Source organism: Camelus ferus, chromosome 13, assembly GCF_009834535.1.
Source record: "Camelus ferus isolate YT-003-E chromosome 13, BCGSAC_Cfer_1.0, whole genome shotgun sequence".
In the NCBI taxonomy this organism is placed as follows: Eukaryota; Metazoa; Chordata; class Mammalia; order Artiodactyla; family Camelidae; genus Camelus; species Camelus ferus.
Genome location: NC_045708.1, coordinates 1879097 through 1896091, shown reverse-complemented (window position 1 = coordinate 1896091; position 16995 = coordinate 1879097). Strand labels below are relative to the sequence as shown.

The window sequence follows — 16995 nt, the reverse complement described above, 5'->3', positions numbered from 1 at the left end:
TCGGCTGGCGGGCTTGGGGTCTAGCCAGGCACAGGTGTGACAGGAGGGGCCTGGCATCGGGGTGCCACAGACAGTGCCTGGACGCGCGGCCCAGACCTGGGGTCTGTGCTTTCCAAATCTGCTGTCCTGAACCCAGGCCCGGTGGGGAGCACCCTCGGGACAGGACACCCCTAAGGGCCCTCCCAGCCTTTGGTTCCAGGAATAGAGGCAGACCCGCCCCGCGTCGCCCCAGGGAGGAGGTGCTCCTCCCCTTCCTTCAGGTCGCGGTGCTGCCGGACGTGGGCTGCTGTGGGGCCGCGCGCGCCTCCCGCTCCAGGCGGAAGCGTGGAGGGTGGAGGACAACTACCTTTGACACGTGTGCGTCACCTGTGGGGAGCTGAGCCCGCATTTCTAACAACTGAGAAGCATCAGGGGACCTTGAACGTGTGTCTGCAGAACCTGGGCTGCCTTGCCCCGCGACGGCATCTGGGTAGTGGGGAGGCAGCGGGGGTCTGGGCAGGAAGGGGAGTGGATAGCGGGTACTGGTGGGGGTGGTCCTACGCCTGTGGATTCAGACAGTTCCTTCCAGGGCCCTGGGGTCCTGTGGCTGCAGTCCCGGCCAAGCTGACAACGACAATGCGGGTCCCCTGGCTGCCCTCCGGCCTCCTCCCTCGCACACAATAGGTGCTCATAAAATATGTTAAAAAATTATCTAATGTTAAGTATAAAGTACATTTGTTACTTAACCTGTTGATTGCTTTCAAGTCATTCATCCGTTCTTCATTTAACACCCGTGTGCGGGTTTTTATATTTTCTATTTCCAAGCGTCCCACAGGGTCTGTTTTCCTCGGCCACCCTCTTTGTGCACATGACGCCCTCCCTTTTCTCATGGAAGGAAGCACCTCCCTCATGTGAAGCCACAGTCTGACGCTCCTGAGCCCCGTCTCCAGGTTTTGACTGTGCTGTCACTGTCACTTGTGGCCTTTTCTGAGCTGCGGGCAGTTCTTTTGGGGGTGCTTGTCCCTGCGGTGGTTTGAGCGACAGCAAGAGGGGTAGGGAGGCATCCCTGGCTCCACCTGGCCCGGGGGTGGGATCCCGCAGGGCTGGCCCACAGGTGCCCTGCAGGGGGGCCCTGTCGCTTTGAACTGGGTGCCTGTCCTGCCATGAGGGGTGTGTACCCAGTGCCACCCTGTGCCCCCCAAGCAGACCTGGGTCCCAAGCTTCCCTTGGTGGTGACCACGTCTCCCCAGCACCCCTCCAGCCCTGGGGCCATGGGGAACCCCCTTCTCGGTTTGGGGCATAGCTTGGTGCGTTTTTGCCGTGGACCTTTTCCTTTTTCCATCTGTGGCGGTGCTGCTGTGAGGATCCCTCCATGCGTCCTCAGCGCCTACCCTTCCCGCAGATAACTCTCTCGCATCCCGCTTGGCGGACACTTGTCTGTTCACTCGTTCATTCATTCATTCAACAACATTTATGAAGTAACTTCTAAGTGCGGGCGTGTTGGGGGTGCCAGGGAACGTGCTGGTGGCGGAGACGAAGCTGGCGCCTGCTCTCGGGGGCCCAGGCCCGGGGTGGAGAAGGCTAGCTGTCGCCCCTCTCAAGGGCGCCAGGGCGGGAGACCGCAGGGTGCTGCGGGGGAACACACCCAAGGAAGTGCCAACGTGTGCAGCCGACAGTAGCCAGGGCCTGGCAGGTGGGCAGGGGGTCTCTGTGCCAGGCTGATGGAAAGCCACGGGAGGGTTCTCAACCAGGGGCCCGTGATCTGACTCCCACTGGGAAGAGTCACTGTGGCTGCAGCGTAGAGAAAGAATGGAGTGAGTGGGACCAGCTAAGAGGTGTCTGCGGGGACGCCGCCGGTGGCTTCGTCTGGCACAGAGATGGAGAGGACGGTGGCTCCAGGTCATTCGAGGTAGGGCCATTGGCCCGCTTTGGACTGGGGGCCGGCCGAGTGGTCCCATGCATGTGAGGACGGCTCCCGGGTTTCTGGCCTCAGCTGCCAGGTGGGTGGCGACACCTTTTATGCAGCCTGTGCCCCGAAATACACGGCAGTGAGGCTTAGATGGTGCCTGACAGGCTTGTCTGTGGTCGTGTCCCACCTGGGGTGGTGCTGAAGACTAATGTCTGTCCTGGGCTCCACGGCGGGTGGCGGTCCCCTGGCCTGCGAGCCTGCTTGTCACTGCCTGCCCGGGGAGGGCATCCGCTCCACGTGCCTCGGGGGGGTCTTTATCCAGACACCCGGGGACGCTGCTGTGGGCCCGGACCACGGGGTGCGGGTGGGTCTTGTTAGGATTTTTCAGAAGCTCATTTGCTTTCCTCTTTGTTCCAGAGTTAGGCGGGGTGGGCGGAGGGTGGAGGAGGGTACGGGCTGAGGAAGAGGGCTCGTGAGGACTGGGCGCGGCTCCAGAGGAGGGACCTGATCCTGGGGAGGGCTGGGGTCCAGACTGTGGGGGACACAGGGAGGAGCCCTGGGCCTTGGGCAGAGCACCACCCCCAGGGGAACGGGAAGAGGCAGAGGTTGCTACCCGCCCCCCAGCTCTGAAGCTGATGGTAGAGGTGGACGCAGGCAGGGTGCTGTCCAACGGACCCTCCGGTGGGCATGAAAGTGGCAGGACCTGCAGAGGCTCCTGGGGGGCAGAGTCTCAGGGTGGGCTCTGGCCTGGGCACCCACTCCCCACTGCAGGGGTGGCCCGTCTCGGTGGTTTGGGGCTGAAGGTCTTCAGGACAGTGAAACCCTCCTTAAGAGGTGAAAATAACCACAGCTGGCCCCTTCTCCACACAACTGCACAAGTCCACCAGTTTCGGGCCTTCAGCAGCTGGCATGCTGGTGCTGCACGGCCCCCCTGGTTGGCCCCTCACCCGGACGTCCGTGTGAGGGTCCTTGAGCCACCATGCGGGTCTTCCTCACTCGCCTGCGGCCCCTGCTTTGTCCCCCAGCCCCCCATTCCCACCGCATGTCACAAACGTCCTCAGACTGCAGGGTTTGTGGGCGTGCAGCTGGGACCCCTGCAGGGTGGCCTGAGGGAAGGGGCCCCTCCAAGACAGGGCCAGCATCCTGGTTGTGGGACAGAGAAAGGAAGAAGTTCCTGCAAAGAACCCGTGTCTCCCGGTCGGGTCCTCCTGACTCCAGGCGATAAGTCAGGAAGTCCTGAGCCTGGTCCCTCCTCCACTGCTGTGTGACCTGGAGCCGTGTGCTGCATGTCTCTGAGCCCTGGCTTCCTCATCAGGGCTGGTCCAGGGGCTGCTTGGACCCGTGTGCCTGGCCAGCATCCCTCCCTCAGTCTCCCACCATCCGAGATTCATTCCCTGCTCCTGGCGGGAACGCTGACAGCTATACATAAATTTGCTGGACCCGTGGATCACGCTGGGCTCTGGGGTGCTTGGCTGGGGGTTAAGGCCATTGTTCAGAGGGTCCATTCACCCAGCAAGCACCCCCGAAGCCTTTAGACCCAGGACCTGGCTGCTGGGGTCACGAGGACAGAGGTACAGCCCACCTGCCCTGGCCTTCCCCTCCCCTGTGTAGGACACGAGGGTGGTGGCTGCAGGGCCAAGAAAATTGATGCTGAAGCCCTCAGGAGGCCCCCGGCCCAGCCCAGTGGGGGTCCTCGCCAGCACAGGGCTGGGACTGGACCTGCCCTTCCCACCTGGAGCCCCTGCCTCCAGGGCCAGCAGCCACCTCCTCCACAGTGCCTGGTGCTGGGAGGGTGGGGCTCAGAGCCCTAGGGCACCCCAAGGCAGTGCGTTCAGGTATCAACACACCTGTCCTCAGCATGGCCGGGGGCACCCCCCGGGACCCACCTGAGGGTGGGGTGTGGGGAGAGGGTCTGGGAGCAGGGAGTCTCCTCTGGAGAAGGTGGAGCAGGCCAGCCCGCTCGCAGCCCTGAGCCCCTGCCCGGACCCTCCCTCCTTCCCCTCCCCGAGCCCGGGGGCCTGGGCTGGTCTTGGCCCTTCTGAAGGTGAGACGGCCCGGTCCACCGTTAGGGTCTTTAGCTGTGGGCTGCCCCCTCCTCCTCTCCCTATTTCCCCCAGAAAATGCCCTGGAACACTCCTTCATAGCCCCTTGAAGTGATTTGGGGGTTCTGTCCCACCCAAACTGTGGGACAAAGCTGGGTGGGAAAGGCTGAACTGTGTGGGGAGGGCTCAGGCCCCGGTGGGGGTGGGGCGGGTGTGACCCAGGACAGAGCAGAGCTGGGCCAGAGGCCTGCCTGCCTGGGGGGCCCTCCCCAGGGGCCCCCAAGCGCTTACAGGGCTACGGTTTGGGGCGAGCTTTCCTGACTGCGTTGAGGGTTTTTCCGAGTCCTGTCCAGGCCTGAGGCCTCACCTTAGGGGAGACTCTATGGAGGGGGTCCCCAGGGATTTTGTGTCCTGGTGGTGGGCTGGGAGTGCCCCCAGGCTCCTGCCCCCCCTCAAGTGTCTTCTCCCTCTCTCCACAGCCACATGCAGCGCCAGCCTCTGCTTTAACGGTGGCCGCTGTGTGCCCGACTCAGCCCAGCCGTGCCACTGTCCTCGAGGCTTCCAGGGTCCCCGCTGTCAGCACGGTGAGTGGAGCCCCTTCCAGGCACGAGGCCCCGGCTGGCCGTGGGCACAGGCTCCGCCCTGCAGGGAAGTCTCCCTCAGGCGGTGCGCCCAGGGCCCTCTCTCTGCTCCCTGCAGCCCACCTGCGGTTGTTGGAAGGAGGGGCACCCTGCCACCCCCTTTCTCAGCGGATGCCTCTGCACCTGCAATCCTAGTCCTTAGTGCCCTCTGCAAGTGGGGGCTGCAGGCGTGGAGGTGGGCGCGTCCTGGGGGTCCCCGAGCTGCACCCTCACCTTGTCAGAGCCTCTCGTGTCCTTCATGTTGAAGGATGGGGGACATCCGGGTCCTGCCCGAGGTGACTGCTGGGGTCAACCTCACATGCAAACTGAAGCCTGACCCACTGACAGTCACGCTTCAGACACTGTCGTGTGGGGATGCTGCCAGTGGGGACAGCCTTAAAGCAGGTGCTGGGGTTGGGGGAGGGGGTGATAGAAACTTTATAAAGGGAAGTGCAGACGAAAGCATGAGGAGTCGTCAGAGAACCCCTGCAAACGTTCCTCCTGGCTGCTTGGGCGGGGGGAGGCGCGAGCGCCCCCTGCGGCTTTCTGCTTTGTCCGCAGTTTCCTCCCTGAACGTGTGGCTCCCGGGGTCCTGTCGGAACCGGGCGCAGAGCCAGGGCTGCTGTTCAAATGAAACTCTCTGGACGGCTTCCAGGGCTTTGAACTTGCTTCTGGCGGGCAGCTGGGGGCCTCTTCCAGGTGGACACCGGGCTGTACATCCTGCCATGCGCTTTAAGGCTCTGGATACCCAGCAGGCAACCGGAGGGAGGCCGGGAAACTGCGGAGAATGGAGGCCCTGCTTGTAGAGGAGACCCCTGCCCTCTTACCTTTTTCTGTGCCCACCGAGAGCCTGGCTGAAGGGGGAGCTGGTCCCGGAGTTTTGAGCCGGGTGCCGAGACTCAGGGGCGCTGACGACTGTCTCGGATGGTCGGGCGGCTCCCACGGCTCTTTGGATGCCCACTGTGGGCCGGAAGGCCCTGCGCTTCCCGGGCTCTGGGCGGCTGCCCGGGCCATGGAGCGAGGGCCGTGCCTCGCCCCCAGGTGCGCGGGGCGCCTGCCCTGTGTCCTGCGCCGTCCAGGCTCCAAGTCTCAGCCAGGCCTCCCCGAGCCCCTCTGTGGGCTGGACAGAGGTGAGCCCCCGCCCCGGGCCTGCTCAGGCTGGGGTCCAGGCTGGGGTCCAGGCTGGGCTGCAGGGGTCGGGCTGCCACACTCTCTTCTCAGGGGTCCCTGGTGAGGCCCCGGGGGCTGTGGGTAAACGCCCTGCGGACCTTCAGGCGCGTGTGTCTAACCTTTTGGAAACGCGCTCTGCTGGGCTTAGGTTTGATTCAGAAGTTCTGGGCTGTGCAGGTCGTGGTGGGAGGGATGTGCTGGCCTCGGCCGCCTCGGGGAGGTGGCTGGGACAGGGCTGTGGCTTGACCGTCAGTAGCACAGAGGCCGAGGGCCCTGCTGCCTGGGGAGGGCGTCCAGGAGGTGACTGCACGTGGCCCGTCCTGGGTCTCGTCCTCGGGGAAGCAGCCTCTCTGCGGACCCCCTCCTCCCCTTCCCGTGAACCCCCGACACCCGGCCCCCCGCGAACCAGAGGGCGCCAGGGCTTAGCGGCACAGCGGGGAGGGCTCTGCCCCGGGTGGGGGGGCTGCAGGTCAGGGGGGTGTGGGCTCAGGGACCCGCACTCGGGTGCTCCTGGTGGGGTGGGGGCTGCGACCACAGGCTCACCGTTACCCTGGCCTCCTGGCTTTGCCGCCAGAGCAGCCCCCGCTCTCCACGGTCACTGCTGGGGTGGCCTCTCTGGGCGGGAGCACCTGCCTGTCCCTTCCACGCTCTGCCTGTGTGACCTCCCTGAGTCCTCACTTCATCCACTTCAGGGAAGAGGAAACCAGGGTCAGGGAGTGTCTGGCAGCTGCCCGCGGCTCGGCAGAGCTAGGGCTGGGAGCGTGGTCTGGGACCTTCTGGCCTGCCGTCTTGGGGTGGAGCCCTGCTGAGATCTGCTTCAGAGGAGAGAGGGGCGTGGCCCTGTGGCCTTCCTGGGAGAGCGGCCAGTCGGGCAGCAGATGTGGCCTTTAGGGAGCGGTGAACACAGCCTGAGGGCAGCCGCTGGGCCTCCTGCTAGGACGCCGTCTCCTGGGAGAAAGGCTGGTGTGCAGGGCTCGTGTCCAGGGCTTGTGTCCAGGCCCGTGTGCAGGGCTCGTGTCCAGGCCCGTGTGCAGGGCTTGTGTCCAGGGCTGGTGTGCAGGGCTGGTGTGAGACCTGGGTGTGCAGGGCTGGGTGTGCAAGGCTGAGAGTGAGAGCTGGGTGTGCGAGGATGAGTATGAGAGCCGGGTGTGCAGGGCTGGAGTGAGGGCAGGATGTGAGGCTGTGCCGCCTGCGGGGGCAGCCCCTGCCCTCTTCCTGTCCCCCGTGCGGGATTTGGACCCGGCCAACCTGAGGCCCAGCACAGCTGGGCATATGTAACCGACCCCCTGATTATAATTGATTCCAGTTTTGAAAATAAAAGACATATTTTTTCTGGTTCCCCCAGTCTTTCATTTGAACAAAAGAGTGGGGGAGGGAGAAAGAGACCGTGCCGGTTGAGGGTGGAGAGCAGAGAGGGGAGGGAAGAGCCCCTCCCGCATCTGGTCCCCCCACAGCACTGAGACTTGGGACTTGGGACCGCCTGCCCACCTCGGCCTGCCGCCCACCTCCCCTCCCCACAAGACTTTCTGCAGAGGCCACAGGAGCACAAAGGGGGCCTGTGCTGGCGGGGCCTGGGGTGAGGGTGGGGTGGGGGCCCGGCCCTGGGCGCTCCCAGCAGAGCCCCCGCCTGCCCGGCACAGGCTGTCTGTCCAGGGTGAGCTTCGTGCCGTCCAGATGCCCTGGGGAACTTAGGGTAACGTGCGGGACCCCAGCTGCCCCGTTTGGTGGGGGTTTTGTGTGGGTTGCCGGCGTCCGTGCAGGTGAGGCGCAGAGCGCCCTGGTGGGCGGAAGAGCCTTGGGGTGGTGACAGCCTTCTCTCCCCAAAGGCCTGGCCTGCTGGGTGTGAGGGCAGCGGGGGTTGTCCCTTGTTCCTGGGGTAACTGCAGCTCCCACGTGGCCTGTCTCTCAGGGTGGCCTGGGGTCGGGACACCCCCCAGGACTGCGGGCTGGCACTCTGGATCAGTGGAGGAGGGAGACGGACCCTGGGAGATGTACCGTCAGAACATCAGTTCCGTCGGACCGCCCAGGAACGGTTTTCACCAGTGGGAGATGTGGCTTGGTCTCAGCCCTGCACCCAGAGCACGGCTGGATGCTGCCCGAGTGAGGGATGGCAGAGGCCCCCAGGCTCCCAGATCTGCAGGGGACCAGGTGATCGCTTTCTGTGGCCGCTGGCCTTGAACCTTTAAGGGAGAGAACAGATGAGAAAACGTATCCTTAAGAACATGCTACTGCTGCCGATAGATGAGACCAGTGTTCCAGGTTCTTGTCCCGTCAAGAGCGGGCAGCTCAGGGGAGCGGCTGCCCTGAGCTTCCCTGGCAAGTTAGCTACATAGGGTGTGAAAATGAATGGGCGGAATATTCACTGGGGAGGGAAGGGTGTGGGGTCGTATTCCCTGATTTTCAACACAGCTCCACCTTCCCGAAGGGAGGAGGGATTTTTGTCCTTGTTTAGTCTGGATCGGAAGTGTCATGGCGTCGGTGCAGGATGGGTACTTCTGATCTGCAAGGCCAATTTTATTGAAATGAGGGCATAATAAGCAAAAGGTTACATTAGAAGTTCCTGCCTTTTCTCATCTTTCTTTGTTCTTCTCCAGGCCACTTGTCACCCCAAAAGGCATGATCCCTTATCAGCCCCAAGGTTCCTGCTTTTCCTTCTCTGCCCAGGGACCCCTGCTGCTCACATGATGTGTGGTTTCCTGCATGGCCTGGGCCCCTCCTTTCTGCCCAGTTCCTGCCGTTTGGTCTGTGTCCCCCTTTCTCTGCTCACATCTAGCTGTCTGCCTGCTCTGACATAACCTCTTAATATATTTTACTTTTGTGGCATAAATGGTGACAGAATGCCCACTGGTCATCTCATGACCTGGTCTCAGCTGACCTCGTGGGATGAGAACAGACTCTGAGGTTCAAGGCCTGGGTCACCTCTAGGTACTTCTTGGTCCAAGAGTCTTTGGCCCTGGGTCCCCCTGGGCCTCAGTTTCCTCACCTGTAAAATGGGCCGGTTGGGCCCATCTCTCAGGCAGTTCTGGGACTCTCACTCCCAGGATCAGTAGGCTCTCAGCTCCAGGACTGATGCCTAGAGAGGGCTGGGTGGTCCAGAGGGCTTCCTGGAGGAGGTGAGCCTGTGAGCTGAGGAAGGTTTGGAGAGGTGTAGGTGAATCGGTGGGTTTTCCTGGTGAGAGAAAGGCGGGGCAGAGGAGCAGAGTGGAGGGAGCCAGTCAGTCTGGACTGGAGGGCCGGTGGGGACAGATGGCAGAGAAGGTTCAGCCTGGAATGCAGGGAGCCTTAGCATCTCTCTGTGAGCCAGCCGGATGACTGGAGCCAGGGGGCTGCCCTGGGGACCCAGTGTGGCCCGCCCTTCCACCCCACCCCACCCTGCAGGCAGAGGCATCAGTGGTCCCGCCTGGAGCCTCCCCACCCAGGCCTGCCCTCTTTGAAGAAGCCTCTGTTTCCCCACCAGAGCGGGGAGTTGGTGGGAGGGGCCTGGGAGCGGGCGGGAGGCGCTGGGGGAGCTGTGGGGCCCCGGCTCCACCAGGGAGCCGAGGGGCAGGAGGCAGGCCTGGCGTGCCCTGAGCCCTTGGCCTTAGCTCAAGGGTGACTTTGTTTCTAAACTGGGACAGTTGGTTAATGGAGAGGAAGTGGGCCCTCCCCGTGGCCCTTCAGTGCCGCCCGCTGCGTCTGAGGGTGGGAGTCTGACCCCTGGCCCGAGGTCGACACCACCGGGCGCTGCTCGTGGCCACGGGCCGTGACCAGGCCTGGGACATGCTCCCCTCCCTGGCGGGTGCACGGAACTGCCTGGGCGCCCCCTGGCCCCGTGCCCCACTCTGCTCTCCCCCCCCCGACCCCAGTGGACAGTGTGACTTCATACACGCCCGATTTATCTGCACTAAACCCCTCCTTTGAGGACAGTTCCCAAAAGCCTCAGAGAGCAGCTCTCCCTGCAGGAGCTGGCACTGGGCCTCTGCTGGTGGCTCCTGCTCCTGGGTGGGGCTGCCTCTGCCCGAGGGAGGGGAGGGCCTGGTGGGTTGAATGGAGAGGTGGGTGGCTTTGACTTTGCCCTCTGGCCTCGCCCGGCTGGCCGTGACAATCGGCTGGGACAGGTGTGGCCATTGCCGGCCCTGCACTCGGTGGTCCACGTCCCTGCAGGGCAGCAGGGCAGCAGACCCCAACTCCAGGACAGCCTGGGGATGGCCCATGCGCAGACTCCCAGCCCCTTTCAAAGTGGCTGACTCTGGGAAGGGCATTCATGCTCGCTCTGTGAATCGTTTAATTACCAGGTTTGTCCCCTACCCGCCTCCCCCCCGCCCACAAAGACGCCTCTGTCTTTCAGGATGCCTGTGTCTTCCAGGCCTGCTCCGCGCACAATGGGGTTGCAGGCCTCTCCCAGGGCTGGCTTCTGAGATGGGGTGGTCTTCTAATGACTTAATTACTGCAGACCCTCTGGGGTGTGGGGGTCTGTGAGCTCACCCCTCTGCCCCCAGGCCTCCAGGCTGGGCATTTGGTGAGTGAGTGTCTCAAGTACCCCAGGCCCGTGGGACCTGCTGTCCAGGCAGGATGGAAGCTAGAGCCCCGCCCACCCTCCTAGGTGGTCCCTGAAAGGACCTCGCACATCTGCCCTTTGCCCTTCCCCTGCCCTGGCCACACTGTCCTCTCCACGCCTCCGGGAAACCGTCCCAGACTCTTCCAGTGACATGCCCTTCTCTGGGCTCAAAGCCAGTCCTGCGTGTGCCCTGGACCGCGCTTGGTGCTTGTTCCATTTTCCGGAAGAGGCCACTGAGCCCTGGCAGTTCTTGAGTGGCTGGGGTCAGTGATGGACTCAGTGCTGGTGGACAGTCTCTTGGATCCACCAGGGCAGGGCTGGGTAAAGGTCCCTGCTGGGGTGGGTGGTGTCTGGGGAAGGTCTCTGTGGCCCAGGTACCCTATGTGGTCTCTAGGCTGTCGCCACCTTGGCACTGACTGTCAGGGTGCAGGAGCTCCCCTGGGTGTGTTTGGGGCCGAAGGGCCATGCTGGGTGTCTGTCTGAACTTTTCCTGACAGCTCGCTGGGCTGGTGAAGCCAGGTTGCCAAGGAACTGCAGTGCCTGATTTTCCAGCCCCTGCTGCCCGTGGTGCGTGGCTCTGCACTTTGTATTCTGGGCCACGCCAATATGGGGGGGGGGGTGCCGGCTCAGGCCACCTGGCCCCCAGGCCCAGGGCCCTCCTGCTCACTCGCTGGCACAGGCTGTCTCCGCAGGGTGGGGAGCGGAGAAGCCCCCGCCCGGAGGCCTTGAGAAGACCAAGCCTGGCCCCCCTCACCCCCGGCTCACAGCCCTGCTGGGCTGGGGCGGGGGCGCCCACTCTAGGAGGGGCTGAAGGACGCATGTCTGGGTGAGGGCATAGGGGTAGCAGAGGGGGCTGGAGGGGGCTGGGGAGGGGAGTGCAGTGTGTGGAGGCCCCTGCGCTTGGGGAGGCTCTCGGCCTGGGCACCACAGCACAGGTGATGGGCCCCTGCCCTGGGGAAGTCACGGGGGAAGGGGACTCATGCAGGAAGCTGCCTGAGCCCTCCCTCCAGCCCCTTGTGGACACGCTGTCCTGCTCCGGCCAGAGGGCCACTTTCTGAGGACCTCTTGGGATATCCAGGACCACTGCCGATGCCCCCAGTGTGTCGGGCCGCCTTCTTTTCATCCCGGGAATCTGACCCCTCCCCCTGCAGTGAGAGCCTCTGGGGCTGGCGCTCACCTGTCACCCGAAAGCCCTGGTGGTCAGAGCCTGTGGGCACCTGAATGAGTCAGTAAGATGTAGCCAGCTTCCGAGCTGGGCCGTGAGTCTAAGTTTCTGGAGAACTCCTGCCTGGGGCGATCCTGGTCTCTGGGGCTGGTTCTGGGGCCGGGTCACCTCCCTAGCAGTTGGGCCCCTCGGGTGGCCTGGTCTGGGTCGCCTGCCTGGCAGTGCCCTGGGACTTGGGGAGGGAGGGCCTGGGGCAGGGGGCAGAGCCGCCCTGCCGAGCGGAGAGCCCCTGGCTGCTTCCCAGGCTCCCGGACGGCTCTCAGCCTTGCGTCCACTCCCCCCGCCGGGCGGCCTGCGAGCCACAGCTGTTCGAGGGCAAATTCCAGGAAAGGCCCTGATTGCCCATTTTCAGGATTCCTGGGGCCCGTGCCTGCCTCCCCATCCCAGCAGGGTAATTAATGACGGGTCTGAGGCGCGGGAGCTGGCATCGGCCTCCCGGAATCTGCCCTTGGGTCCTGGCAGCTCCTGACATTCCAGAGCAGGGCCTGGCCTCTGCGCCCGGGTCGAATTGCGGCCTGGACAGCATCTCACGGAGCCAGGCCAGCTGATCACAGGCAGTCACCGCGGGAGGAGGAGGTGGCGGCGAGGTTGCCGACAGCCCGCTAAGCTGGTCTCCAGCCGGCGCTGGCGGCGGGGAGCCGCCGCCCGGTCAGTCTCCCTGGCCAGCATCTGCTCTGCTGGGAGCCGGGGCGGCGGGGGTCATCCCCCATTCCGGGTCAGGGCAAGATGACCCTGCCGTTTTGCCTCCCACGGTGGGGACCTCCAGCGACCCTCCGCGTGGTCAGAGGCCTCCGCAGGGAGGAGGCCGCGTCCCGCCAAGCCCCGTGCCACTGCCTGCCCGCTGCGTGTCCGGGTTCCACAGGGCTGGTCTCGAGGCCGGCGGGGGGAGCCGGCCAGTCCCGGGTGCAGGACGGAGCGCAGGGGAGCCACACGCCTGTGAGTATCTGCGCACACTGCTCTCCCCAGGGACGTGGCCACTTGACTCGGAGAGCCTCCCTGGGAAACTGCAGTGCGAAGTGGTGTATGCAGACGCGGTAGCCCTTGGGCAGAGAAACTGGGACAGCTCGGTTCCACAGGTCAGCTCAGAATGTTCCTGGACAGTGGACACCTCCGTGCAGAGCCCCGGTTCCCACCCGCAGAGCCCCTCCCGCCCCCAGCCTGGGCTCAGTGCACCCACGGGCCAAAGGGGTGCCCTCTGCGCCTCCCAGCTCCCCGGACAGCCTGATGCCACTCAGTGTGGCCTCTGACGTGCTGCCTTTGTGCTTGTCATTTGTGGGCTCCCGTCTGAAGGGCGGGCAGTGCCCCTTCTGCTCAGGGAAGGGGAAGGGGCTTTGGCAGCAAAGCTGCCGAGGGTCTGGCCAGCGCGTCCGTACCACGTCCCAGATGGTCGCCATCCCACACAGAGGGTGCAGCCACACGTCCCCTGGACTTCTGTTTGTGCGCCGGCTGCGTTGTGGGAGGTGTGCAGGACAGACGGTTCTGCCTGATGCTGGCTGGGCCTCGAGGGCCTGGCTCAGGTCCGTGTCCCGTGGAACGTCGAGTCCATTGGGCCTTTCTGCTGCTTCTGGGGGCTCTGGCTCTGGCGCCCGGGACTTCGGCTCTGCCCACCTAGAGGTCGGGGCAGCAGGTCTGGGAGCTCATGCCCCCCTCCGGGCGTCTGTTGTTGCACGTGCCGAGGGAAGTCGGGGATGGATTCAGCATCAGAACTCCGGATCCCTATCCCACTGGGCGCCCTGACCTGCTGCCCCCGTCTCCCTGCACGGCCCTTCCTGCCTGCCTCCTCCTGTGGGCCGTGCTCATGCCTGGGGTCCACATCCCTTTAGGTCTTGGTGCCCGTGCCCTGTACTGGCTGTCCAATCCCTACTGCGGGATTTGTCCCTCCCACGAGCCATCCTCTGGACCAAGAGCAAGGCAGGCTGGGCGCAGGTAGGTTCAGACTGCGTCTGGGCTGGACCCAGGACAGACCACCATCTCCCAGGGCTACAGGTGGTGGTCGAGCCCCTCTTCCCCGGCGGGCATCTCCATGGGAAGGGTGGAGGTTGTCTCGGGAGGAGGTGGTCCAGACAAGGCGGCCAGTACCCGCACGGCACCCAGTGCAGGCACGGACCGTGCCAGGGCCGGCCTCTCGAGCCCCTGCCGGGAGGGCGGCTGATGCCTGCGGGGCTCACACAGCCTGCCCCTGGGTGGAACAGCGTGCACGGGCACACCTTCCTGGGGGAACTCCAGCTCGGCCAGCTCCGCAGCTGCTTTGCTGATGGGGCCACAGAGGTTTCCGAGGGGCCGTGTTCAGGCTGCCCTGCCTCTGGTGGGCCCGGCGCAGGGCTGAGCCTGGCAGCCTGTTTGTGGCTTGGCTGAGCTGTGGGGGCTGCCGGCCTTGCCAGGTGCTCTGCTCTCAGCCCCCCGGGCCCTCCCGGCTCCTGTCCCCCGGAGCACACACAGACTTGGCTGAGCCGTCTGGGTTCCCCTGTGAGGGGGAGGTGCCAGGATTTCTGGCTCTTTCTGTGGCTTGTGGCCAGAGGACACCCCACCTTGGCCCAGCCAGCCTGGATCTACCTGTTGGATCCACAAACTCAGAGCTGCCAGGATGTGACATCGGGAAGCCTCCGGGATGGGGGACCTGAACTCAGAGCCCAGCCCCTGTCCCCCCTGCGCCCACCTTCCCGGGGGGCCGTGGCATCTCTGAGGGCTCGAGGGGCCGGCAGGCTGCAGGGTGAGACCCAGAGCTTGGCAGGTGGGACGAGTGGCCTTGGCCATGCCCCTCTGTCCCTGTGGCAGGGGGCTGGGGATGATGACACCCCAGGGACTAGGCGGGCGTCCTGCGTGGTCTGGGAGGTGCTGGCCGTCGTGCCACCAGGCTCGTGCCGTCACACCCGGGAGGCAGGAGGGCTCTTTCCTGGATGCCGTGTCCAGCTGGGAGTCTGGGGGACCATGCCAGGAGGGTCCTGGGAGCCCAGGACTGTTGGCGTGCCTGGTGGCTGGCCACCTACCCTGGCCTCTGGAGGCCACAGAACACCTGTTCCACCTGTTCCTGGTGAGACTGGGTGGAGGGTTGGGGGATGGCACTGGGGTGGGGACCCAGGGTGGGGCCCAGGTGGGACTGCAGCTCGTGGACTGGATCACCCCACCTGGCTGCTGGCAGTGGGGGTGGAGGGGCCAGGCTCTTGCCCATTCCCGATGCTGGGGCCCCAGGAAGGGGACGGCTGGGGCCCCCATGTCGGACAGCTGCCCGGCCCAGCTGTCTGGGGCAGGGGCGGCTCCCGGGTGGGCGGGGCCCTGTCTCCCCTAGGTGCTGTGGGATGCTGCTTCTGCCGGGCGGCTGCCCCAGCCGGAGAGCCTAGGCGCCAGGCCTGAGGCAGCCGGCGGACGCTGTCCGGTCTGAGTCCTCCCCCTTTTACAGACAGGAGTGCTACCTGGAGAGTGGGTGTGTCTGCTCAGGCCCCTCCGCTTGTGCTTGGCGTGGGCAAGCCTTCCCTTTGCTGGGCCCTCTGTGCTGTTTGGATGAATGAATGGATGATGGATGGAGGAATAAACGAGGTGGTGGCCCATGGCCAGGCTCACTGCCACACCTGTCAACACCCCATTCTTGTCCCCGGGACCCCCCAGGGGCGGGCAGCCCCCCAGGGATCCTGGGAGGCAGTGGAGGCCCGCAGGGGGGTGGGTGGGGTTGAGTTCCAGCCAGGAAGATGCCACTTGAGAGACCCAGTGGGATGGGGGGGCGGGTAGCTGGTCCTGCACACGGAGTGATGCCCATCCGGGCTTCACCCCATGCTAGGCAGACGTTGTGGACACAGGGCCAGGCTGTGTCCCTGCCCTTCTCCTTGCTGGGCACCGACCTTGGCTGCCCTCCCAGGGCTTCTGCGGGCTGCAGGGAGGCACTGAGAGAACGACCACAGGGCATGAGGGACCCCTGACCCTCCTGGAGGGGCTCCTGCCCCAGAGCGGGGACCATCTGCCTTCCCCTCCGGCGTGCTCGGGGCGAGGCACTGGTGCCCCCTGGTGGCAGCGAGAGCCCAGAGCCAGCGCAGGGGGCTGCCTGGGATTTACTGCCGACAGCGTGGACTTGGCTCCAGCTAGAGCGCCAGCTCCGTGCGTTTCCTCCTCCACTCCCTTCGCCAGCCCCGCTAGGGACACCCAGTGTCACCTGTGACAGGAGCCGAGGCCCAAGGGACAAGTGGGGAAGAGAGGGTGAGACCCGCGAGTGGTCCCAGCGCAGGACAGGGCGAGGGCGGCCTGGGCGCACTGCCCCCCTCCACCCGTTCACTCATCTGCCCCGCACGTCGCTGAACCCTAACGCGTTCGGGCCCCGTGCCGGGGAGCTGGGTGCCGTGTGAGGCCTGCGTCCTGGCGGGAGGACAGCAGGCAGTAAAGGGAACAGTTTCAAGAGCGGTGGCCATGGGGATGGGATTCAGGAGGAGGGGATAGAAAATGAGGCGGCTGGGCCCCTGAGGACCTCAGGAGCCGCACTGGACGTGACTGTGAAGACATGGGCGGGTCCAGGTGGGGTCGCGCCCGGCACAGGGAGCCGCAGGGGCCAGCAAGGCCAGCGGCCAGGTCACTAGGGGTCCAGTAGGGGCACAAGGGGCGGTGGGGGGGCGGTTATACTGCATCCTTGCTCACTGCCTTCCTGGGGGGTTCACTTCTGTTGGGAGGCTGAGAGCTTTAACTCAGGACTGGGGCGCAGACTCCCGAGGTGCTGAGGCTGGAAGTCAGGCAGCCACGGTGGCTCAAGCCGGGGCCAGGCTGGTGGCCAGAGCGACACCAGGCCAGGGCAGAGAGACTGAGCCGGTGCGGGGGAGGCTCTGTGTGAGGGAAGGAGTGGCTCCCAGGGTCTGTCTAGGGGTGGACAGCAGGGATTCCTGAAATTGGGAAGACCAGGGCTTCTGTTCAGGCCTCGGTGCCAGGAAGGGCTGGGGTGGCAGGGAGGTGCCCTCTGGCAGAGGAGTTGTGCCCCGTGCCCTGGGGAGCGGAGGGCTGCGGCCCCTCGGGGTGTCTGGACTCGTGCCTGGGCCGGGCCATAGCCTTCCCTCCCCGGGTGTGTGGGCACCGCGGGGCCTGTGTCTCAGGACGCCCGGGGTGGCTGCGCCGGCCTCCCTCCTGTCTGTGTCCCCATCTGTAGGACAGAGGCTTCGCTTGCCGGTCCACTCAGGTCGCCTGGATTCTAACTCTCCGAGCAACAGCCTCATTTCTCCTTCTCAGGGCCTTCTGGGAGCTGGAGGAGGGCTTTTTGCAGAAAACATAGAACTTACACTCAGATCCCGATTTCAAACGAAATACTCATTGCTATTCAATTTCCCTTCTTTTGGCAAGCATTCCTCCAAAATTTCTTTGCTGGCTTTTCCTGTCTGCCAGGCCCAGCTGGGGGCTTCTGAGCAGACGTGGCCTGATTTCAGGGACCTTCAGTCCAGGGGGAGTCAGGAGTCCCACCACAGGGGTGTGATCAGGCCATGAAGGGGGACATGTAACCTGGACCTGGCTGGGTCAGGGTCGGGTGGCTCTGAGCTCCTCTGCACTTG

General features: G+C 64.8%; 1 protein-coding gene across 7 annotated transcripts in view; it reads left to right on the top strand.

The window, feature by feature from the left end:
* Positions 1 to 16995, top strand: part of MEGF6 (multiple EGF like domains 6) — a 92742-nt gene that overhangs the window by 16871 nt on the left and 58876 nt on the right. For all 7 annotated transcript variants that reach the window (XR_004325292.1, XR_004325291.1, XR_004325293.1 and 4 more), the window contains exon 4: positions 4410 to 4514. Coding sequence is in view for 4 of the 7 variants with exons in the window: in XM_032495003.1 (XP_032350894.1) it covers positions 4410 to 4514 (105 nt within the window). In the remaining 3 variants the exon portion in view is untranslated. The remainder of the gene's footprint in view (positions 1 to 4409; positions 4515 to 16995) is intronic.